At 48.0% G+C, this 25,054-nt stretch overlaps 1 protein-coding gene across 4 annotated transcripts; it reads right to left on the reverse strand.

The window, feature by feature from the left end:
• Positions 1 to 1,850: 1,850 nt before the first annotated feature.
• Positions 1,851 to 24,717, reverse strand: MANBAL (mannosidase beta like). Of its 4 annotated transcripts, none has more exons than XM_081033450.1 (3): positions 24,679 to 24,717; positions 15,504 to 15,712; positions 1,851 to 3,333 (listed from the first exon to the last, which is right to left on the reverse strand). In XM_081033450.1, the coding sequence occupies exons 2-3, from the start codon at positions 15,651 to 15,653 to the stop codon at positions 3,226 to 3,228; spliced, it is 258 nt and encodes an 85-aa protein (XP_080889576.1). In that variant the 5' UTR covers positions 15,654 to 15,712; positions 24,679 to 24,717; the 3' UTR covers positions 1,851 to 3,225. The 4 variants fall into 4 exon arrangements, with proteins under 4 accessions (XP_080889576.1, XP_080889577.1, XP_080889579.1 ...); XM_081033451.1 differs by lacking the exon at positions 24,679 to 24,717 and adding an exon at positions 24,016 to 24,648; XM_081033453.1 differs by lacking the exon at positions 24,679 to 24,717 and adding an exon at positions 24,016 to 24,552 and having other exon boundaries at positions 15,504 to 15,709.
• Between the last annotated feature and the right edge of the window lie 337 nt (positions 24,718 to 25,054).

Below are 25,054 nucleotides of genomic sequence, written 5' to 3' on the forward strand. Positions count from 1 at the left end.
GGTTACAATTTTAAATTGGGTTTGAGAAGGCTTCCCTGAGTAATGATCTTAGGGAAGGGAGGTGTATTCATTTCCTACTGTTGCTGTAACAAGTTACCACAAACTTAGTGGCTTAAAACAACACAAATGTAAAACAACACTAGTTCTTGAAGTCAGGACTCCAAACTGGATCTCACTGGGCTAAAATCAAGATACTTGGCACAGCTGTTCCTTCGGGAGGCTCTGAGGAGACACCATCCCCTTGCCTTTTCCAGACTCGAGAGGCTGCCCACGTTCCTTGGCTCATAGACCCACATCACTCCAACTTCTGCTCCCATCATCACATCTCCTTCTCTTTGACTTTCCTGCCTCCCTCTTTTCCTTAAAAGGACCCTTCTGATTACACTGGGCCCATCTGAATAATCTCCCCCTCTCAAGATCCTTAATTTCATCATACCTGCAAAATCCTTTTTGCTATGCAAGGTGACAGAGACACAGGTCCTGGGGGTTAGGACAAGAACACTTTTGAGGCCATTATTCTGTCTACCACTTGAAATGGGAACAAGTGCAAAGCCCTGAGGCAGGGGTTGCCTGGAATGTTTGAGGAAGACAAGGCCCAAGGCCCGAGAGGATGCAGCAGAGTGGGTAAAGGGGGAGTGAGCTCTCACAAGGTCAGAGAGGTGATGGAGGCAGAGTGGCTCTTGCAAGCCCTGAAGGGTCCCTGGGAGGACTTTGGCCTTTACCTGAGTAAGATGGGAGCAGGTAAGGGACGTGATCTTACGGGTTTTAACAGGATCCCTCTGGCTGCTACGTAGAGAACAGACTATGAGGAGGGGGCTGCAGTATCTGGGTGAGATGGTGGTGGCTGGATCACAGTAGTAGAGGGAAGTGGTGAGATGGGTCTCATTCTGGATTTGGAAGGTCAAGCCGTAAGGAACCACTTAAGAAATGAAGTGTCACAGAAAGAGGGGTGTCAAGGGTTCTGACTCCAAGGCTTCTGGCCCAAGCAATTCAAAGAATTAAGATGCTCTTTAAGATGGGAAAGACCACAGAAGGATCAGACTTGGGACTGCTGGTGAGAGATCAGGGATTTGCTTAGAGATGTATGTTGAGCATCCAAATGGAGATACCGAGTAGGAAGTCAGATATGAGAGGGGTCTGGAAGGATTTGGGGGTGGGGGGGTCTGCATATAGGTGGTATCTAAAACCATGAGCCTGGATGAGATCTCCAAGGCTCCAAGGCAGAGATAAGAGGACCAAGGAACAAAACCTGGGACCCTCTAAAGAGAAGGAACTAGGGGTGTTAGAGAAAAACCAGGGGAGGTGGGGTCCTGGAAGTCGAGAGAGCCAACTGCTACAAACTGTCCATAATAAGTATGGAATGAGGAGGGGTGGGTGGAGCGGAGGATGACCACCCTTGCTTTCCTAGGCCTGTTCTCTGGCAAACAGCCTCCATGGGAGACAAGTGAAGGCAGTCGGACCCACTGAGATCTTGCCAGGCCCCCAGCAGCAGGTCTGGGACCCTCACAGCACCAAGCCTGGTAACACGCACTGAATATTTGTTAAACACCAAGGAAAGGGCCGTGGACTTGGGTCCAAGTCCAAGTTCTGGCACTACTCTGCAGCAGTTGGGACTTCAGTTTCCCCTAAGACGGAGATGATTACACGCTCATCCCTTAAGTTCCTCCTCATCAGTCATGACATCTGGGAGAGTGTAAACAAGCTGGGCAAATAAGAGTTACCACAGGTCAAGACTTTTCCTTGGCAACTGACTCCGGGCATGTGGCTGGACCTGTGTGACCCACCCCATGCCAGGGGAGGCCTTTGACTTGGTTCTTCTCAAACCAAGTCTGAGGACAAGCAGCGTCTTACTCAGGTGACAGGAACTGAGGGATGAGTGGGGCCTGGTCCCAGTGGAAACTCTCACACACGCATGGACATTCACAAGTGTTTCCAGTGACTAAGGGCTACATGAAGCAGCTGGCTGGGCCCTTTCTGACAACTTGTCCCAGAATGGCTGCACAGCTGCTCTGACCAGAGCCGCCCCCCACTGCTGGTCATCCTGGGCCACAATGTCCCACTTCTGTGGGGTGAGCCCTTCCTTCACCCCCAGGGTAGCGACCAGGCTCCCCCTTTTCCTCAGCAGCAGGCAACACACAGGAGGTTCAGCAAGCAGGGCAGTTTATTGACACTTACTTGCCATAACAACTTTACCTCATTGGTCAAGAGATGAAAGAATGGTGGGGGGAGGATAAGGGATGTGGGAGATTGCAGAGGTGGAAGCCAAAAGGCTCATCTTGAATGTGCTATGTTGGGTTGAAAAGAGGTTGGTCTGAGAGTGACAAGACCCCCATTTCAGAGGCTCAGAAAGTTCAGTCTAAGAAACATGCACTCATTCAACCAAATCCCTTCCACCTAGGGTTTCCAGGCGGGAATTCCCGCCCGTTCTCAGGAATTTTTCGCTTTCCCGTTCCCAAATCCCGAGATATAAACTGTTTTCCGTTCTCCACAATGAATCGTTTCCACAAAGTGACGGCTGATAATACCAACCACCCTGGTTCAATGAGCCAATTTTCCCGATTTCCCGACCAACTTTTCTCGGGATTCGGGAATGGGAAAGTGAAATTCCTGAGAACAGGCGGGAATTCCTGCCTGGAAACCCTACTTCCATGTGCTGGAGGAGAACCAGACATTACCCCGGCCCAGGTCTTCCCTGGCTCTCACACAAGGCACCTTTCAGACCTGGCTGCTGCACTTGTGGGACCATGAACGTCACAGTGGCCATGTGTCCCGAGCCAAACAAACAGGTGAGGCGTAGCCTGGCTTCATCGGCACGAGCAGAGGTAAGGGGACTGACTAGCAGGAAATCTATGGTGCACGAATCGTGGGAGAGGGTGGCGCCTGTCAGCGTTAGATCATGATCCTAAACTGTAGTGTGAACCCATGGCGGGACTAAAGGCTGGACTCCATGATTTAGTAAAACGTAACTCTGAGCTAACCTGACGTCTGAACAAACAGACCTCTAAGACGGTCTCCGCTCACAGGCTGTTTCCATCCCCTGGGCCCTAAACCAGCACGGAAGCAGAAGAGGAAGTGGTGGTCTGCCCAGCTGGGCTGTCTCTGTGGTCAGAGGGTGTCCCAGAGCCTCAGAGCGAGCCGGGGACGGAGCGAGAGGACAGGACGCTGAGGCCCAGGAGGGCGCCTCGACGGCCCGTGCCCCTCCCGCCCGCTCGCCAGGCCTGTCTTCTAGCGCTTCTTCTTGGCCTCCTTCTTGGGCCTCTTGTTTGTGGAAGGAGCAGCAGCCTTGGGTTTCCTTGTCACCTCCCCACTTCTGGGCTCAGATGGTTCTGCCTCCTGCGTGGTGATAAACAAACAAAGAGTTCTGCTTAGAGGAATCAAGCCTGACACCAGTAAAAATGAGATCATGTCTGAAGGAACTGTGCAAACTAAAGCAAGCCACAGAAAGCAAGGGATCGAAACCTTCATGCTGGGACCCAGGATGGCCTTGTCTGCGGGATGGCCCCCAGGAGCAGGGCAGTTCTCAGGGCAGAATAAGGGCGCCCTCACGGGCAGGAGGCAGCCTTTGGGGTCTCACAGGCCTGGGTGGAACCTAGGCTCCTCCACATTCTAGCTACGTGACCTTTCTGCGCCTTGGTTTACCCCACCGTAAAATGGAAATAGCAATGCACACCCTGGAGGGCTGATGTGAGGAGACAAAAACACACAGAGCACCAGCGAGTGTGGTTGGACCCAGTGGCTAACTGGTCACCCTGGCCAGGGTCTGGTCAGAATTGGGTGAGGAGTCCACCGTAGGGCAGCCCCACTGTGGTTTACTCTCCTTCTGGCCCTGCTGTTGTCCTCCCATTCGACCCACTGAATGCCAGGGCCAGGAGGAGTGGAGAGCGCCAGCCAGCAGGTGGGCAGTCGCTGCACTGTTCTGTGGGGCCTGGCAGAGGTGCTTCACGGGGAGGGCAGCCAGGGCAGAACTCAGACTCTCCCTGGGACTGGAGGAGTTCTGGTTTTTGTGTCACGTATGTCGTGATTTCTTCCCTGTGAGGTTTGGTTTAAACAAAGGTTCTGCTGCTTCAAAAAGGTTCAAAACGGCAGATCCAGCCCTGGGCTGCGTTGTGCTGATAAAGTGGGCTCTGGGGAAGGGCCTTGGCCCGCACTAGCCACTCAGGCTCATGTTGGAAGACTCTGGAGGGCTCGGTCCTGCTGAGTAGTCCCTCCTCCCCTGGGGGATGAATCACAGTGTGCCACAGCCAGGCGACACACGAGCGAGGGCCATCTCGCTGAGAACAGTAACCACGGCTCCTGGGCCCGTCCGGCCCACAGGCAGGCTTCACTTGGCCTGCAGTTCATTTTTAAGAATTTGAGCCAGCTGGGAGAGTTCCCATTCAAATCTGGATTCTTAGCTTTCTTGAAAACTTTAAACAGCCTGTGACACTCGCCCCGAAGAAACGGGGTGAGTAGTAGCTACCCCCTTTATATAAGTGTCCACGCCCCCACCCCAAGGCCCTGGTGCCCCCGACACTATGGTAAGAAAACATTGCTCAGAACCTGTGTTCTTTATTAAAAATGGGACAACAAAAAGCAGATAAGAACATTAGGAGGGAACACACGTTTTCTGGAAGAGAAAAATATTTCTCCCTGTTTAACTGGCCAACGCCTAGCTTCCAACTTGCTTTAGGCTCTGTCCTTCCCAGCTCATCCATCAGCCTCTACCCTACAGAAGAGGCAGGACCTTGGCTGGGGAGGGGCCCATCCTACTCAAAGGCCTCGTCCAGGGGTCTGTCAGCTCCCTCTCAGGGGCCAGCATTGTCTCCTCTCCACCCTGCCAGCGCAGACACCACAAGTAAAGGCCCAGTCCAGGCCCACCAGGCACCCATGGGTGATCTTCCCAAGATAATGAGGGGGCCAAGCCTCCCCCGGGGCCAGGTCACTGACTGCAGCTCTGGACTCCCCCAGCCTGTCCCTCTGTGCTGACTATCTATGGAACTTGGCGAAAAATAAAGAAAAAAGCCCATTAGAAAAACAAACGAACAAAACAAAACAGAACCTCAGAGGAGCCAGTGTCGAGTGCAGGGGCTGCAGAGCTCTGTGGGAAGGCTACTGTGTAAGGCAAACGCCACAGGGCCCCACATCAGGAGACCTGGGGAACTGGAAACCATCCCCAGTGCAGTACCCGTCAGTCCCTGAAAACCAGTGGGACCCTAGCAGCCTGGGCAAACAGGCCCGGATTAGGTGAACGGTTTATACACGGGAACTTGCCAAGGCCGGCAGGACCTCCAGGGACAGAGCCCACTCTGACCTTAGAGCTGGGCGCTTCCTCAGGTTTCAGTGGGGCTGGTTCAGAAGCCCTAGAGGGTGACACCCAGCTGCCACCCCTTTGCTTCCCTCACTCCACAGACCCTCTCTCAGGTGCCTCATCTTTTCTGGCACCTTCCAGACCTCTCCCCTGACTCAGCCGTCTGTCAGATGACTGAGCCTGGAGTCTGCCAGGCACCTCCAGCTCAGCTGGCCCAGACCAAGCACGGCCCCTTCTCCAGCAGGCCGGGTCCTCCTTCCCACCTGTGGGCAGGACCACCAGAGGCCCAGTGACCAAACCTCTCCCTCCTCCCCGCCAGCCAATCGGTCACCAAGTTCTGATCTGACCTCTTCTACCTCTCCACTCAGCCTCTCTCTTTAGCATCACAATCCCTACCTCAGTTCCCCCACCGCTAACCCATCGTCTTGCTTTCTCTACGCCATTCCTTGTGCATCTGCCAAAGGAACATTTCTAAAGTACAGACCCCCTACCTGAAGCATTCCAGTGGCTTTCCGTCACCAGCAGCCTCATGTCCCACACCTGGGACAGCGTCTAAAGAGGCCACCTCTCCAGCCTGTCTGTGATCCTTCCCACCCCACTGGGTCCGGCCCCAGGGCTTCCACGGGACTCCCCTAATGAGAGGAGCACCCTTCTTTCCTCGGCCTTCCAGGAAACTCCCTCCCGCCCCCCACGGTTTGGCCACAGTTTGGCCACAGTTTGGCCACGGCCAGGAACACACTCTCCTCACTATCTAGCCTTCCCTCTCTGTTCCTCTACCTCCAGCAGGGTATGTCCCTCCTCCACCTCTCCCCCGCTCCCCAGGAACCTTACAACGCCATGATTAATTTTCCACAGTTACGTGTTCTCATGTTGGTCTCCCCTATTAGCCTGTGAACTCCTTGGGACAGCTTTCATCATTGCTGAATGAATAAATCAATGAAAGGATGAATGAATGAAATGAAAGAACAGGCAAGAGCTCCCATAATCCTGGGAACTTCACTCTTGTTTATCTCCATGGAAACACAACTGAAGACGAGGCCTCACTTCCTCCATGGCCGCAGAGGACACAGCAGGTTTTAAACCCAGTATACATACCCTAATTATGGCTAGACATCACAACCAATAATACTAACAGGAACAACAACAGCCACAGCAGCTGCTAATATTATTTACAATATGCCAGGCCCTGTGTTATGTGGTCTGGACATATCTTATCTTAGCCTCACAACGTACCCTAATGAGCCCCCATTTTATAGATGAAAGAAGAGACACTCAGACGGAGAATCTGAGTTAACTGTGCAATCGACTTTCTCTCTGTGGAGCAGCCCTTGGTACCACAGGTGACCATGGAAGGAAAAGAACAGCTTGTTTTCTAGATTCTATCTGTCGATAGGTAATCGGAAGCCCCTAGTTTGTGACTCAGGTTCCCACAGGAGTCAGGAAAGTGGGTTAGTGCTCCTCGAGTCATGCTTTGTTTTTTTACAGTTGAAATCAGCTCTCTGTGGGTGTGTGTACATATTCCAGTCATTGAGTCATCTGAATGGATTATGTCTCCTCCTCACCCAGACCTCCTCCTCTCTTCCCCAGCTCAGCTTCTGGCCTTGTCACCCACCTGTCACTCAAGCTAGAAAGCTCCGGTCACTTCTGAGTTCTCGCCATTCCCTCGTGCCCCACATCCAATCTGCCACGTCCACTCTACTTTCCCGCAGGCTCTTGGCCCGGCCTCGTCCCCTCCGGGCACACACTCCTGTGCCGGGTCAGAGCCCACGGTCTCCTGCCGGCCTCTGTCTCTGCATCAGCCTCCCGCAGCTTTCCCTCACCACCCGCCACACTGCTTTCAGAGTCTGTTCTCCTAAGACAACAGCTTTAGGAGACCATGTCTGTCAAAGTGTTGCTGGTTCCCTCTTCATATCAGACAAGTTTCAAGAGCCTCCGAGTAGCCGCCAGGGCCACTCTGCTCCAGCCTTGACCCGTCTCTCTGCACACCCCCTCATGCAGCCCACTGTCTGTCACTCAGGGCTACTGCTCAAGCCAGCATCTCCCAGGTGCTCTGTTCCCGTTCATGCTCTGCATAGGTGCTCAGCATTCATCACCTACCTATTGAGTCCAGTGTCTGAGGGACTGCATCGGGCGCCACGGGGTAATGACAAAGAGAATGCACTTAGTGATGTACACGGAGTAGGTGCTTTACAAACACCAGCTCACTGAGCCTCCCATCACCCTGGCATGCCAGCCACTGTGAGCCCATTTTACAGGCGAGGAGACTGAGGCCCACTGAGACTCAGTGACTGGCCCAATGGAGCATGGTTGTCTTCCCCCAACCTGCAGGGAAGCAAAGGCAACTGTCAGACACGGCCCAGATGCTGGAGTCCTAGTCATACAGAACTGGAGCTCCAAATGCTTGGCTGGCGGGAATGACTGAACGAATGGCTGGCTTCTAATTTCTCTTCAAATGCACACTGCTGGTACAAGCCAGGTGGACGGCAGGCTCCCAGCGCTCCAACCCCACCTTTAAATCTGGAAACACCGTGCCTCCTCTGCAGGAAGTTTCAAATTTCCTCGGCAATCACACTGTCGGGGGTAGAAGAAAACCTGGCTGGCCAGGAGGTGCCCGAGTCTGCAGAGAGGCCCTCTGTGGGCACAGGCCTCAAGAAGGAAGCAGCTCCACAACCGCTTACGAGGCCAGAAAATTGCTGCTATTCATCAGATTCAAATAATCGAATCTGTGCCACAAGGCATCGAATCGCTCCAACACGGACAACACAGAATTTTACGATTTCCACTAGACAGTTCAGTGTGGAGTTAGTCCTATAAATCAGGACAGAATGTCACTCTCCAACAGACTGAAACTATTCTTTCCTCTCAAATGGTCCAGGGAAAGAAAAGCACTGCACTCGGCTCAGGTAGCCCCACGCACCCAATCACACTGGATCCTTAAGAACTCGGTGGGTCGGGCAGGAATGCCCTCCTGCAGGGGGGCCAGCACCCAGACCAGGTGTGCCGAGGGCTAAAGCTCCTGCTGTCCTGCTCTGCACTCCTGCTCGAGGCCTGGAGCAGGTGGGGGCTAAGATGGAACTAGTAGCACTGGCCTTGGCAGGAGGATAGGACTAGCTGAAACAGGGGGCGGGGGAGACCGTCCATGTGGGCTCCACAAGGCGAACAGAGACACAGAGTCCAGGACGCACTTGGCAGGCGAGGAGAACTGTGATTAGAGAGAACAGCCTTGGGAGCTCATTCCAGACACGATTCAGCATGACGCAGGCCCTTCCCACTGGCTGGTCTGTGGCTCCTGTGTATCCAGCTGGCTCCCCACGAGCCGGTTCACATCTCGAGACCATGTTTATACCTTCACCTTACCCACCGCATAGCAATATCTCAGAGACAGCTCGTTAAGTAAAACACACCCTGCCACCCAATTCAACTGCAAACTCCTCCCAAGCTTAAAAAAAAATACAGGGCAGAATTGCAAAGTTGGTTCTGTTGGCCTGTCTCCTGAGGTGTTGAGAATGGGTAGACACTTGCCCAAGTTAATTATCCCCTAGGGCAGGCTTCACTGGCAAGCAGGGGCCTAGTTTAAAATCCAGACCCTTGTGCAGAATTTTCCAGCGGGGTCTGAACTTCTAGGCCACTACCCCTCCGCTCCCAGGAAGGCTCCATCCTCGTCAGGGCTCCAAACACTGCAGGGCTTTCTCGCTGCCAGTGAAGTCTTTGTGGGCATTGCACTGAAAACCATCACTTGCCGTCAATTCTGGTGCATTCTCCCCTGGATCACCATGGTGGGCATCATTTGTCTTTGTCTGGCCAGCACCCCCTTTCCATGGGGACCCTGCCCTTTCCCTAGGAGGGGCCAGTTAAACGAGGCCTGGCAGAAATGGTGCCCATTACCCCTTCCCACTTATGGGGCAAGGTTTGAACATGTGGCCAAGCAGAGGCCTTCCATGAGTCTGCAAAGTGGGCACAGGTAGAGAAATGGCTTCTCTTGCTTGTAAATCACGAGCAATAAGGATGCAGACTGCGGCTGCGGCAGCCATCGTCTTGACACGTGGCAAGAGCCTCAGAATGAAGTCAACCCTCGCAGGAAAATCTCCAGGATATGGAGAGACAAACAGAATCCTGAAGACCGTTTGAGCCTCTGAACCCACCTGTGCCTTGAAATTCCAAGTTCTAAGAGCAATACAGTTTCTTTCTGGGGAAACTGAAGCTGGAACTGAGGTTCTGAACTTTCAACAGAAAGGGTCCTCATTAATACCAGAGGAGACTGTGGCAATCCACAAAGCAGCAGAGCGGAAGTGAAGGTACCTGCCTGGGGGCTGGCAGCTGGCCGGGGAGATGTGACCTAAACATAAGAAGAGGTTAGAACAGGCGGCATTTAAACTACTAGGAGAGTTTGTGATTAATTGCCAGATGAACTATTAGTATCTGCTGCACGAGTTGCTGAACTAAGTAAAAGTCAACGCCCACTCGCTTAGTGTTGAGCGGACCAACATTCTGTGCAGAAACTGGTCCAACAGAGGCTTGGGAGTCGTTCAGGCAGGCTGTCGGTAAGGCAGGGGAGACGGGCTCCCTACCTTTACTGCCTTATTACCCACTCCTGAAAGTCCCAGGACTGGGCGCTCACCTCACTAACCTACTGCACTCCACCTTCCAGGACGTGCCTGAAATGAAAACATCACATTTTTGTAAACGATTTCAGGGAGCTTATAGACTTCTGAAGCCCATGTAGGGACCCCCAAGGGACTCAGAACTCCCTGTTAAGAACTCTATTCTACTGAAACCAAACTCTGAAAGGCAGCAGCGTGAACATGGAATCGTCGTCATGTTGGGCAGCTTTTCCTCAATCACTTGATTGTTCTCACTGCCTCGTCTCTGTGGGGACTGGGTTTTCCATACGCTCTTCTTGAACCACTTGGTGGTTTTCAGGGAGACCGCAGTCCCCTGGGCCTCTGCCCCCTGCTCTGCTCCGTATCCTGAGAGAGTGAGAGAAATAGAGACTCCGGCTTTGTCTGCACAGCACTGCTGTCCCTTTGGGAATGACCTTCCCCTCTGCCCCTAGAGGTCACTCCATAGGACCCTTGCCTCCCCCCACACTGGCCTAGCTGTCCCAAGCTGGGTCAGCTACAGTTCCTTCCCTGGGGACTTTGGAACTTGGGCCAAGCAGGAAGGCAGCCTCCAGATGCAGCTGAAAGACATCAACTTGGGGAGCTGTTCGTGGTCATGGTTCATCTTACCGCAGGGACAGCAAACAGAGGAAGCAGGGCTCCGGTAGGAGAGGTGAAAAGACAGGAGACACACAGGGAGCAGAGGAAGAGGGGATGCAGATGGGGAGTGATGGGGTCCTTAGTTACAGCCCCCTCGAGATCCAGCTGCATCCCCGCTCTGGACGACACCCCCCTCTTTTCAGTGGATCTGCACTGCACAGAAGCTACTTCAAGTGGTCCGAGCAATGGCTCTCCTGAATTTCAATTTCCCTTGAAAAGCTCAGTAACTCATTCTCAGGATTTCAAGAAAAAATGCTGTTGATAAAATAATTCCCAGGTCTCTACTCCCAACTTCTCATTGGCTCTCCCTTTGGATGTCTTGCTATTGTTTCACACTTAACACATGTAGAACTGAACACCTCCCGTCCTCCCAAAATTGTTCTGCGCTTCAGGGAAATGGTCTAAGGATTAGACTATTGGCTGCAGAACGGAATCACCTGGGCACTTTAAGACACTACTAACCCAAGACTTCAGAGAATAACTGACTCACAATCTCTACAAGTGCAGCCAGGCCTTTGAAAATTGCCCAGGTGGGTGCAAACGGATGGAGAATCATGGACCAGCCCAAGGATGAGCAATTCAAACAACCAAAGCCCCAGCCCCTTGCTCATGGCAGACATCACTGATTGATTTCATTAGTCTGGAGCCTACAAGCAGCCCCAGAATCCTTTTCACCACGGCCACCATATAATCACTGACATGAAAGATGAAATGTATCTGCATCCTGGATTAGACAGAAACAGTATAAGAATCTACCCTCTTATAGTTTACAATCCAGCCTACAAAAAAATGCTTGGATTAAGTACAGCCCAGGCTTCAATCGGGCTCAAACAAATGTTTACTTTCTGGGGTCTTAGTTTAATGAGGTGTCAATGAGAAAATATTCTCATTTGGCTTAGGTTCTAGGGACTTTAGTTTTGATTTTACCAATTGGTTCTTACTTCTACTATAAAAAGAAAGGGGGTAGGGTGGGAAGCATTTGTATGTGTTCCTTTTTCCTTCCCTGATTACCCCCAAAAGAGCTTTCAAATAATCTTCTAAGTGTTGAAGTACTGAAGTCATAAACTAGTTGCAAAAATCGGCTTACTGGAACAACAGGAAAGACATTCTTTTGCTTTTCAAAGGCTTTCCCATCATCTGGAGCCAAAAATATTATCTTCTGACCCAAAAAGCCACTAATAAACCTTGTTTCTATAGGCCAAGCAAGAGGGATGATTTTGCCCTCAGCAACACCGCAAAGAGAGCAAGATTGTTCTCTGGGTCCTGCCACCCCCACTTTTGCCCTCTCCCACCTCCTGCCACCCCCACTTCCACCCTCTCCCCCCTCCTGCCACCCCCACTTCCAGGTACCTCCCTCCTGCCCTAGGGCTGCCTGGAGTCCCACAAGCTGTCCCCATTCCCACAGGCTCCCTTTTTCCTAAGAGGTCCTTACCCCAAGTTAAAACCCCCTTCTTTTCCCCTGCAATCCAGCTTCCAAACCCCAGCTAGCTGCTAGGCATGGCCTCTATGTACAGTTTAGCATTTGCCCTCTCTGTAAGATTGTTTTTGCACAGAATACAGTGTTTCCTCTCCATTTCTTGAGGAGTGCAGGGAGTGAGCAAAGGCTGCCTTATGGGGACATACAGGAAATCTGGCGCTAGCATCTCTGTATAATTGGCGGTCATCTGCTGGTTTGATGCACTTGTAAAAAATTAAATTAATGCTACTGTATTTTTTGCTACTACTGATCCACTGAAAAATTAGAAAAAAAGAAACCCACCTAAAACAGTAAGCTTCAGTTATGAAGACAATTCACTTGTATAAGCCTTATTCCCCTAAACTACAAGATAAATTATGAGAACCTATATACTGTATTTACATTTTAAAAGATGAGGGTTTTGTCACAAATTAACCTCTACATGGCCGAGTAGGTGAAGGGAGGAGGAATGGAGGCGTACTGGGGCCCCTCTGTCAATTCCCTGCCTCAAAAGACCTCAACCCACTGCACCACCGAAAACCTCAGCGATCAGTAAAGGGCACCCCTTTTTCTCCAAGTTGCTAGACTGGCCCAGGCCTCTGCGGCCAGCCTCGAAGGGTTAAGAACACAACAGGAGGTGAGTGGTGGCCCTCCAAAAGGCCTGACACACCTGACTCCACATCTCTGCCTATAAAACAAGAATGCTCATCACCTCCCTCCCTCAGGACTCTTAGCAGGCTTCATCAGCGGCCAACGACAATAAAAATATTTGTCATTTATAATATCTAATAGCATGTCAGTGTCTGTGAGGACAGAGCCCCAGAGCGCAGGGATTTCATTTTCAGAGTGTGATACAACTGTGGGGGTAGAAACTCCAATCACGACCTGCTTCTCAAGCTACCAGAATAAGAACTGGAGATGGACAGAAAAGCCCCGAGGCCACGAACCTGTCTATGCTCACCCAGGTTTCCCCGCCCTCTGTGGCTGCCCCTCCTCAAGGCTCAGACCTAGGCCCTCTTCTCATCTCGGGCCGCATTCCTTAGGAAACCTCATCCTCTCCCACAGAAGGCTTCAATTACATCAACCCTCACATGCTGCCCAACACTCAGCCCAGACCCTTCTCCTAATATAGACCTGTAGACCCAGCAGCTGACGTGACACAACCCCTACACCCCTTCAGGACACTTAAAGTGGAAGCCGGCGTGCTCCTTCCCCATTCCCACCCCCGCCTGCTCCTTCCGGAGGCCCCCACTGCATCGGGAAATCTCCATCATCCTCCCGACACCAGCAGGATCTCTGCGCCCAGTCATCTCCAAGAGAAATGGATCTCCAGAATACGCTATATATTGTTAAGTGGAAAAAGAGAGATGTGCAACTGGATTTAACAGTATGCTATCTTTTGTGTACCAAAGGGAAACAATAAATAAATAAACAAACAAATAAATAAATAAGTGTATATATCTCACATGTGCATTTGCGTATGTTTTCAAAAAGAAACAAGGAAGGGTAAATCAAAACCATAAAAATGGTTACCTACATGGAGGGAAGAAGGGAAAAGGGTGAACAATACTGAGAATAAAGGAAATTTCTGTGATTGCATCTTGTTACATAGTTTTGACTTAGGGAAATGTTATTGTATTTAAATATTTTATATAATGGTTTAGTTAAGTCAAAAAGAAAATAATCCCTAAACATCAAAAGCCAATGAACCTAACAGTATGTCACCGTGGGAAGACACCCATATGAAGAAAATAATTTCTAAACACAGTAAGTCTGACCAGACATCCTTACTGGGACCTATCTGTGGGCCAGAAAAGAACCACAAAGAAATCTTAAATTCATTCTGAGTCTTGGTAGTGAAAAACAATACAGCTATTTTAGAATTACTTGAAAGTGATATAATAAGTACATTATAGGTGTGCAGAATAGAGTTAACATTAAAAAAAACAACAACTGCTGTCCTTAGAAAAGTCAGCTTGCAATGCTGGCCCTTGGCTGGCATCTGGGAAACTGGATTCTGGGTGTTCTCACCATTCCCAGAACTGATAAGTACTTCAACAGTCTGTGCAAACAATAAATAAGGTTTACGCTGAATACCTGCTTTCCTTCTGGAAGTCTGAAATTTTAGTCTGTGCTAGGCAGAGGGTGCTTATGTGAGCTGTATCCAGCAAAAACCCTAGGCAATGAATGAGTCCCTAAATGGGCTTGCCTGGTAGGCAATATTTCATATAACTTGATGAAGATCCCACAGAAACCATTTAAGCGTAAAAAAACTAAAATTAACTAAGACATAGCAAATATACAAAAACACACGTTCAAAATGATATGAAAATCAAAGCTTCATTGGTTAAGTTTACAGGCAGCTAGAGCCCAAACTCACTACTCTGAAAATTAATAAATAAAGGGAAAGAACCAAGCATTTATCCTGCCTTTTAGTGTGAACAGCATTTCAGAGGAACCATACAGGTAGGTGATAAGGAAAAGGTCTTCTTTATTAAAGAATTCCAGCTAATAAATGCAGAAGGAAATAATGGACCTAAACAATGATCATCGGTGGATGTTAAAATCATTTAGGTCAAAAAGACTGATGGGGATTTCACAACTGCGGGATCAGGTAACACCACCTAAACCCACGGATCAATCCTAACATCTTTAAATGTGTGACAACCAGACACCACGTGCCTGTTGACGACAGACAACAGGAAATGCACAGCACCAAATCACCTGATCGGAGCTGAATCGAGCCTCTAGATCGGATTTCCTGTTGATGGGAACTATGGGGAACAGAGAAACATGGTAACCGACACTACAGAGAAGCAATCAGCCAAATCCTGGATGTGGCTGTCGTGGATGACAATGCCCTGCTTTCTACAACAAATCAACGTCATCAGAAAACGGGGGGTGGTGATGGCGGGAGAAGGGTGCGTAGCTACAGAATAAGAGTCAAAACAACAAAAAAGCCCCCTGATCACGTCACTCTCCTACTTAAAACCCCCTGGGCCCCGCCCACTCCTCTGGCTGCCCCTCTCATCACGTCCCCTCGTGCTCTGGCCACAGTCACCTTCTTTCAGTTCCTTGAACTAGCCCCCTCCTTTATTCCTCAGGTCCTTGCAGCCGGTTCCTCTCCCTGGGCGAGGGGTAATAGCCAGGCCCCTGCCCCAGGGTAAGGTCAGGTCCTCCCCCTGTCATACACCCTCACAGTACCCGGTACTTCTCAGGAAGCCTGTGTGACAATCTGATTTGTCTCTGTCCTTCCCCCAAGGACTAGAAGCTCCTGGAGGGCACATAGCACATCTTTTAGCAGGGTCTGACATGTAGAAGGCACCTAGTAAAAACCTGCTTAATGCATGTGAGAACAAACAGAGTATTAACAGCCCCAGGTGGGAATCTGGGGACATACTACATCAGTAAAGCCCAGCAGGCCCTGATCTCCATTTCTGTGGTCCATTTCTGGTACCCAGCACCCAGCTTGAGGAGCTGAGGCTTACAGGGAAGGACTCACCGCCTCGTGGGACTTGGGAATGGGCACGATGATGGCTAGCACACAGATGAGCTGGAAGATGGCCCCCAGGAAGAGTCCGTACCGTAGCAGGTTCTCCAGGAAGGTGGGCTCGGGCACCTCGGGAGGTGAGAAGTCCAGGTCGGAAGCCATGGCCTCAGCTGCGTGCTGTCTGAGGTGTCCTCTGACTCACCACTCTCCAGAGTCAACTTCTAAATGCAAAGGGTAAGTGTCATGTTTCTACACTGACTTTTAAATGGTCACACACACACACACACACACACACACACGAATACATAAGGCGATTGTGGTGAAATGTTAGCAATTCCTGAACCTAAGGGGAGGATATACTCATATGGATAGTCATAGACGATTCTTTTCAACTTTTTTGTATGTTTGAAGTTTTTCCAAATATAAAGTTAGGGAAAATAAATATGTAAATGCAAATACTTCAACAAAAACCTCAAATCAACATACATTTACTGAAGGTTTGCTATTTCAGGTTTTGCTTATTCGTTTATTTATTCAGCCAGCCATTCATTCAAATACTTATTGAACACCAAGCAATGAAGAGAGAGCAAAATAGACATATCCCTGTTCTCTTGCGGCCTATATCTCAGGGCAGAGGCAAAGAACACGTCCAGATATGATATGCCAACTAATTACAACTGTTTTGAAAACAAACTTATGGAGGGCATCATTTTATTTTGTATAGGGTGACAGGAAGTGCTCTCTGAAGAAGAAACAGGCATCGAGTGGCAGAGATATGAAGTGTGAGAGTGAGCCATTGAACGCTTCAGCGAAGCATATTCCAGGCAGAGAAAAAAGCAAGTATAGAGGCTCTGGGGTAGGGATATGAGTCCAAAATAGCCAGAGAGGGGAGCTCAGGAGGGAAAGTGGAAGGAGGTAAGATCAGAGAGGAGTGGGGACTGCCCTTGTTAGGATGCTGACACTTCCAATTTAGCTGAGTAAAATGTAAAGCCACAGAAGGGTTCTGAGAAGGGAAGTGACATGATCTGACTTACATTAAATTAGAGGAGGTGGGGTGCAGGGTGGACACAGGGAGATGGGTGAGGAGGCTACTGCCAGCACCTGAAATAAGAGATGCTGGGGGCATGGACGACAAGGGCAGTGGTGGCCAGCGGTGGAAGGTCCAGCCCACCTCTGCAGCCTCTGCTTTCCGCAGGGTCCCCCATTCCTAATACCCTAGTTGAGCTGAAAGAACTGCCTGTAATTCTCCAAGAGCACTGGGCTCTTTCACAATCCTGGCCTCTACCCAAGCTGTACGCTCTGCCAAGGATGCCCCTTCCGATGTGGACTGCTCGGCGAAGCCCCCACTCTATTCCAAGGCTGCTCGTGTCGCCTCCCCACTGTGCCTTTCTTATTGCTTCCTCTTACCCTGGGATGACTGAACTGCTCCCCCTTTATTTACCACAGCCCCCACAAGTGGCCTTCTTCTGTCCACCTCAGCAACAAAGGGGCAGACTTACTGTGGAACCAGGCCCCCCTGATTCCAAAGACCTTTGTGCTTTCAGAGATCCGTGCCGCAGGGCAATTTTCTGCTAAATCTGAGCTGTCCAATATGGTGGCCATGAGCCCCAGGTGGCTACTGACAGTTGAAACACAGCTAGCCAAGTTAAATACACAATCCAGAAGATAGTATGAACATAAGAATGTAAAATATCTCATTAATAATGTTTTATATTGATCACATGTTGAAATAATGTATTGGGTTAAATAAATCACATTATTAATTTCACCTGATCTTTGAAAAGAAAAAGAACAAAGCCGGAGCATTCGCTTTCTGATGTTAAAAGTTAACTACAAAGCTACAATAATCAAAACAGTGTGACACTGGCATAGGATCTAGGCCAAGGGAACAGAATAGAGAGCCCAGAAATAAATCCTCATATATATAGTCAATTGATTTCCAAAAAAGAGTTACAAGACCATTTAATGGGGAAGGACAGTTTTTTCAACAAATAGTGCTGGGAAAACTGGATATCCACATACAAGAGAATGAAACTGGATCCTTTCCTTACACCATATACAAACTTTAACTCAAGATGGATCAAAGATCAAAACTTAAGAGCTAAAATTATAAAACTTATAGAACTTAGGAGAAACTCTTCATGACATTAGACTTTACCATGGTTTCTTGGATGTGACACCAAAAGTACAGGTAACTAAAGAAAAAATAAAATGAACTTAAGAAGAAATAAAACTTTTGTGCTTTGAAGGACACTATCAAGAATGAAAAGACGAACTGGAAAAGTGTGGCGGTGTCACAAAAAGCTAAACACAGAATTACCATATGATCCAGCAATTGCACTCCTCTATACCCCAAAGAATAGAAAGCAGGGACTCAAACAGATACTTGTACACCCAGGGTCACAGCTGCATTATTCACAATATCCAAAAGATGGAAACAACCCATAGTCTACGAACATACGAATGGATAAACAAAACGGGGTCTATACATACAAAGGAATAGTATTCAGCTATTAAAAGGAATGAAATTCTGACACATGCTACAACATGGATGAACCTTGAAAACATGTTACATGCAGTAAGCCAGTCACAAAAGGACAAATATTATCTGATTCCCTTTATATGAGATACACAGAACAGTCAAATTCAGAGACAGAAACTAGAATATAGCCTTCCAGGGGCCTGGAGGAGGGAGGAATCAGGAGTTATTGTTAGAAGGGTAGGTACAGTTTCAGTTTAGCATGATGAAAAAGTTCTGGAAATAGATGATGGTGATGGTTATATATCAGGGTGGTGCCAAAGTAACTGCGGTTTCAAAGGTTAAAAATAATCTGGAAAAAACCGCAATTACTTTTGCACCAACCTAATAACATTGTGAATGCCACTGAACTACACACTTAAAAATGGTTAAAATGGTAAATTTTATGTTATGTATATTTTACCACAATAAAACATTTTACCTGCTTGTTACTTTTTAAATGTGGCTACTAGAAAATTTAAAATTATACCTGTGTATTGTAACAGCTATATATATCAGAGGGGTAGCAGACTTGGGGGGTTACACTTTGTGAGGGGTGTAAATGTCTCATCACTGCTGTCTTTTATACTTGAAACTAATATAATTAAATTATATTAAATTTTTTTAAAAAAAGAAAATTACACCTGTGGCCTGCGACGTATTCCTATAATGGCATAGCCCTGGGCTAACGAGACTGTCCTAAGACCTTCCTCAACTTTGGTTCTGCCGTTTCACTGCTTAGCAGCATTTCCCCAACACGAAGGAGGAGTGATTCAAGGATAAGAAAGATGACCTTCTAGGTCAGGGGTGTCCAAACTGTGGCCCGCGGGCCAACTGTGGCCCACAATCCATTGTTAATTGGCCCGCAGCAAATTCCAAAAATATATTTAGTTTACTTAAATAAACCAGGAGAGGCAATACGTACTTCACCTCGAGTGAGTGGCCTGTTTGTGTATTTTACCGCATACGGCCCTTGGTAAAAAACCTTGGAAAAAGTTTGGACACCCCTGCTCTAGGTAAGTAGACCGGGATTTACGCCAATGTGTATTGTCTCTCTTTCAATCTGGTCACTTAGGTAGGTCACGTGCCTGTGCCAACAAGCTGGCCACGTTTTGCACCATCTCTGTCTTCTTTGGGAACGGCCTTCAAAGCTGCAGGCCCATGTTTTCCCCCAAATCCTCGGAGCTGGCAGAGCTTCATCCTCCCAGGAAAGATTTAACTTCTGGAAAGCACCCACCATCATCTGGTTCCAAGTGTGGTGAATCAGGTGGGACTGCAAGTTCAGGAATGCCATTTTTGGTCAAATACAAGGTATGCCGCTCAGACACCACGCAGATTTGTTTGGGGTAGCTCAGAAACTGGCTCTGAAGTGAATGCCAAGGCGGCTGTGAGAACAGCTTCACTGGAGAACAGCCACGACAGGGCTCTATATCCTATGACATGTGAATACCAAGGTGCGAGAAAGCTCTCATTTCTTCAGTTGCCCCTCACAAATACACACTTAAAAAAATGCCTTTGGCCCCAAGTTGTATGCTTAAGGCTGTAACAAGCCTACTGGTCTTATCAATACTTGGATTTACTAGCGTTACAAATAGCAACACTGTTACGAATATTTGTAGTAAGATAAAAACATGGGGCTAGGAGTCAGGAATCAGGAATCATGCAATTCGCTACACTTTGGGCCAATCTCTTGACCTCCCGGAGACTGGATGTTCTTATGAGCCAAACAACAATAATACCTATTCAAAGCTATAACGTATTTAGGCTTTTTTTTAATGGCAATTAAGCAATATATAATAAAAGCCACAAAAGTGATTATATCCTTTGACTGAATAACTAACTTCCTAGAATTTATAGTGAGGAAACAATTCAAAAGACAAAAAAGGCTTCAGGTATAAAAAAGTTCATGGCAGTGCTACTCATATGAAAAACAGGAAGCAACTAAAGTGACCAATAACAAAGAAGCAGTTAACCCAATTACCGTACATCATGGCATATTCCCTTCACTAAAATGGCAAATATAAATGTTGTATATCAGGTCAGCTAGGAAAGCTTTGTAAGACACTAACAGAAAAACAGAAAACAATTACATAATCACTATGATTGCAACCATGTATAAAATTGCTTTCATTGGCTAAAGATCAAAAGAAGCCATAGGAAAACGTTAAAATAGTTGCTATTCGAATGAAGGGGTCATCAGTTTTAAAACTTTGGAATAGTATTGAAACAATGAATACAATTTAAAAGAAAAACCCATGCTCTATCTACTTCCTTCACAAGACTTTTATAGGGTTTGATGAAGCGATGCCCAATAGAACTTCCTGCAATGATGTTCTGTATTTGTGCGCTCCAATATGGTAACCATCAGCAACACGTGGCTTTTGAGCACTTAAATTTGGCTACTGAGGAACTGAATTTTAACTTTAATTTAAATATCGTCACATGTGGCTAGAGGATGCCCTTATTGGCCAGCGCAGGTATAATAGGAGGGTGGTTGTAAAAAGTTCTGGAAAACATAAAATGCTCCACACACACTGTGTATACTTTACAACTCCTAATTTTCTGTGCACCTTTGTGCTTTACTTCCCAGCCGGCCTGCTGAAGTCACAACTTCAGCTCTCAACTAACTAGTGTGCTTACCCCTCGGGCGTCCTGCGAAGGCTTTGTCTCCCCACTACCCTTCTCTCCCCTCCCCACCCCGCCATTGTCCCAGTAGAAGCAGTGAACAAATCATTTGCCAGATGTGCACACACTTTATTGTCAGCATCTCATTCACTTCACAACCACCCTGGGAGGCAGGTATTACTCATGAGGATGAAGAATCCCAGGCTTGGAGATGGCTCACCCAGGGGTTACTTGGCTAAGAAGTGGCAAAGTCAAGATTCCTCCAGAGCCAGGACTCTCTACCTACTTGGGCAATGGTTTTCAATAGCAAGCTATGGCCCATTAGTGAGCCATGGAAACCGTTTCTGAGGCTTTAACCAGCTCTTGTTCTTTTTATTAGCCAGCACTTTAATTACATAAATGACAACAGAAGACATCACATTAGCAAGGCTGAGTATTGTATCCTGAAGCTTTATTTCACTAATATTCATCTACATCCAAATACGGATGTTCTGGGTCAAAATTCAAAATGTATTCCTTATTGTTTGAGAAATACTACACTCAGTCTGTTTTTCACTTGTTTCACAATAAGCTCCTGGATAATAGGGACTCTGGATCCATCTTGCGTTTGTTCCAGGGCCTGACAAATATTTGGTAAATGATGGAGCCCACTCCTGTTTCCCACCTTTAAAGCAAGAGCAGATGCCTCGACCAACTGCCTCATTTAACAAGGAGGAGTAGCTGAGAGGGATGGGGCTTGCTTAGGCTCTCAGGGCAGAGCTGAATATCCTGCAATGTCTCTAGCCCAGACATGCTTAAAAGCAAAGGTTTTTATACATTGGGGAAATCTCATATCCCTACCAGAATTTAATAAAAAGTATACACCCGTTTATTACCAAACATGGCAAATAATTTCATAAGGTTACCAGACCCCTTGAGAATCATCCTTGAACGGCAGACAACAGTGGTCAGAGATATTCATTCATTTGACACATATTTATTTTGTACCTACTATGTGCTGGGCATTATTCTAGTTCCTACCATAGAGTTTTCATTCAATTAGTGGCTCCCAAACATACATACACACATATAATACAATGTCAGGGGTATTATGAGAAAATATAAAGAGGAAGGAAAGGGGTGCTATTATACGTACATGGGGCGGTCAGGAAAGGGACTCTCTGAGAAGGTGACACCACTTCAGCAGAGGCAAGAAGAAAGTGAAGGAACACGTCATTAAAATATGTTATAGTACCCCAGGATGAAGGAACAGCAAGGGATAAGGTCCTGAGGCAGGAATGAACTTTATGATCAAGAATAGAGTGAGCAAACTGTGTAGGGCCAACAGGCCATTATAAGGACTTTGGCTTTTCTTCTGAATGAAAGGAGAGCCACTGGACGGTTCTTAGGAAAAAAAAAAAAAAAGACATGGTGTGACTCATTTTAAAATGGTCACTCTGGATGTTGTGTTGAGAACAGGAGGCTGTAAGGGCATAGGGGACAGGGAGACCAGTTAGGAGGCTACTTTAATAGTCCAAAAGTCGCGGTAGCAGCGGAGGTGGTAAATTCTCAGGTTGTGAATATACAGTGGGTGCCAAAAAAATGTATACACATTTTAAGAAAGGAAAAAACTGTATTAAAATTGTATTACTCAATATACACCAATAACAAAAGATGAATACAAATCATGTGTATACATTTTTTTGGGCATCCCTGGTATTTTGAAGAGAGAGTCAATAAGATTGCTGAGGTGAAATCTGAAAGACAGAAGTTAAAAATAATCCTTGAAGGTGAAACTATTCTGTGTGACACTGTAATGGTGAATACAAGACATTAAGCATTTGTCAAAGCCCAGAACTTTATAGCACAAAGGGTAAACTTTAACATATGCAAATGTCCTTTAAAAATCATTTAGGAGGTCAGGGTATCCCGGATGGTATGCAGAATGTGACACGGGGAGAATCAGGTGCAGACCTCAGTAACTTGGAAAATAAGTAGAGTCTGTAAGATTAAAGGCAAAGGAACTATGTGTGTGCACTGTAATCTAGGTGATAAAGTTATTCCCCCAGAGGATATAGGTTAATAATTCTGAAACCACTATATATGTATACTGGAAGTGAATTCAGTAAATGAATGGACAATGGTGGGAGCTACATCTGTCACAGTTGGAGTGGGAGGTTACAGATAAGCCAGAAAGAAAAGGAGGCTAGAATAATCCACGTGAAATGGATGAGAGTTGCAGACATCAGTCTGAGTTCATATTTAGCTTAATATAGATACAGGTTGCTACATATAAAAACGTTAGGCAAGTGTATATATACAGGTTAGTAGACACACACATCTCTTGCTCTCTCCAATAAAAAGAACCAGGACTCTTCTGAGAAATAGTAAATTCTAGGACCGAGGCAGGAAATATACAAGATGAGCCTGGAGCAGAAAGAAAGTTATTTACAAAAACAAAAACAAAAATACATTCACTGTGTTGGTGATACAGGAGCAAACTGAAAGGGAGTAACTAACTTGACAGTGGAAAAACCTGACTACGTCAAACTAGTAATCCAGATTAACATCAACGATAACTTATATTGGTAGTATGTGCCCTCGATGGGATATGATGAGAATGGTGCTTTTCCTCTGTGGTCTTCCTCCGCAGATTAGATTGTAACTGCAATCTAATCACGAAAAAATAACTGGACAAATCCTAATTGGGGGTCCTTTTACAAAACATCTAACCAGTAACACTCAAAACTGTCAAGTTTATCTAAAACAAAGAAAGTCTGGGAAACTATTAGTTAAGCATAATCTAAGGAGACATTTCTACTAAACGTAATGTGGTATCCTGGATGGGGTCCTGCAACAGAAAAAAGACATTAGGAGAAAACTGAGCAAACCTTAATAAAGCACAGACTTTCGTTAGTAATAACTTAACAATATTGGTTCATCAATTGTGACAAATGTACTATATTAAGACGTTAATAGCGGAAATTGGGGGTGAGGCGTATAGGAATTCACTGCAGTATCTTGGCAATAATTCTGTAAATCTAAAATCGTTCTAAAATTAAAGTGCTATTGATTAAAAAGTCAACATTTCGAAATAAATTAATAACCCGTGAGACACGTAGGGTTAGCTCTCCAGACTTAGCAAACAGAAACAAAATCTTCTCTAAGACCAAAAAAAAAACCTCAGATCCCAAGTATGTTGGTGGAGGATTCTTGGTTTCCAATGAAGCGATTTTAAAATACTGTCGAGAATTCAACTGAAACAGGTTAGGGGATCGAAAATCAGTGTTAGGCGTTTCTCGCTGTCTAATAGGAAAAAGGGCTGTGTTTGCCCAAACCCGTCCCATTGCAACACATTCCCAACCACCGCTCAAAACCGGGTGAAAACCGTGTGCCACGCACGCTCAGCCAGGTCCCCGCGCCGAGTCACAACCGGCAGCCGGCGGGCTGAAACGGGTGCGCGCCCGCCCGGCCGCACCTGACCATCAAATCCGAATTCGGGGCCCCGGCTTAGAGAGCGGGAGGTCTCCCCTAGTCACGCCCCACTTCTCTCGAAAAGAGTTTCATGTGCCCACGACACAGGCACCTCGCACCCCAGTGCGCTGCGTGCACCATCTCAGGTCAAGCCGAGGCGCTCATTCCCCAGGAGGAGAGCGAGAACCAGGGGCGGCCGGCGCCGAGCCGCGGGGCGTCCCACCCCGGCCGCACGGGCTGCGGGGCTCCGACTCCTCCTCCAGCTCCACCTGCTGGAGTCAAGGCTCCGACTCGGCCGTGCGGAGCGCTGGGTTCTGGCCGGGTCTCGGCCCCAAAGCGCCGGGAAGACGCCGGGCAGGACGCGGCCCTCCGGCGCCCGGGGACTCAAACGCCCCTCTTTAAGTAACTTCCAAACGAGCCGCTGGGAAGTTATTCCGGCCGCGCGCGGAGAGAGACGGGGTCAGCGGAACAACGCCGCCGGGGACAGGCGGGCCGCGGCGTCCGAGCGCAACCCCCTCTCCGCCCCCGCCGCCCCTGCGGCCCCGCCCCGCCTGGGAACCCGGGCCGGGCCGCCCCGGCCGCCGCACTCACCTCCCGCACCGCCGCGCGCCGCTGCCCCGGAAGTGGTTCTCCGTGAACCCGGATCCCGGAAGTGACGTGCCTGAGCAACCAGCGGGCTCCGCTCCGCCTGCGTTGCTAGGGTTGGGGGTTTCTTCGACTTTTGTCCCTGCTTGGTGGGTTTGAGCTTGAGGGAGAGGCCTGGGGAAGCGACATCCTGACCCCCTCGCTAGTCCGAGTCTAGCACTCAGCCCCTTTCAGCAAACGTGTATAGACGTTCAGAGAAGAAGCCTTAATGCGATGCCAGGCCCTGAGCGAGGAACCTGCAAAGCAGAAGGGAGATAAGCACGTTCTTACAATTCAGACAAAGGCCAATTACTAGAATTCATTAAAAGTCGTTCACCGAGCA

This window comes from Rhinolophus hipposideros, assembly GCF_964194185.1.
Source record: "Rhinolophus hipposideros genome assembly, chromosome: 22".
NCBI classification, from domain to species: Eukaryota; Metazoa; Chordata; class Mammalia; order Chiroptera; family Rhinolophidae; genus Rhinolophus; species Rhinolophus hipposideros.

Coding starts and splice junctions, on each gene's coding strand:
- MANBAL (XM_081033450.1), bottom strand. CDS start 15,653: ATGGCTTCCGACCTGGACTTCTCACCTCCCGAGGTGCCCGAGCCCACC. Junction 3,334..15,503: donor TTCCCAAGTCCCACGAGGCG/GTGAGTCCTTCC, acceptor ATCACCACGCAG/GAGGCAGAACCATCTGAGCC.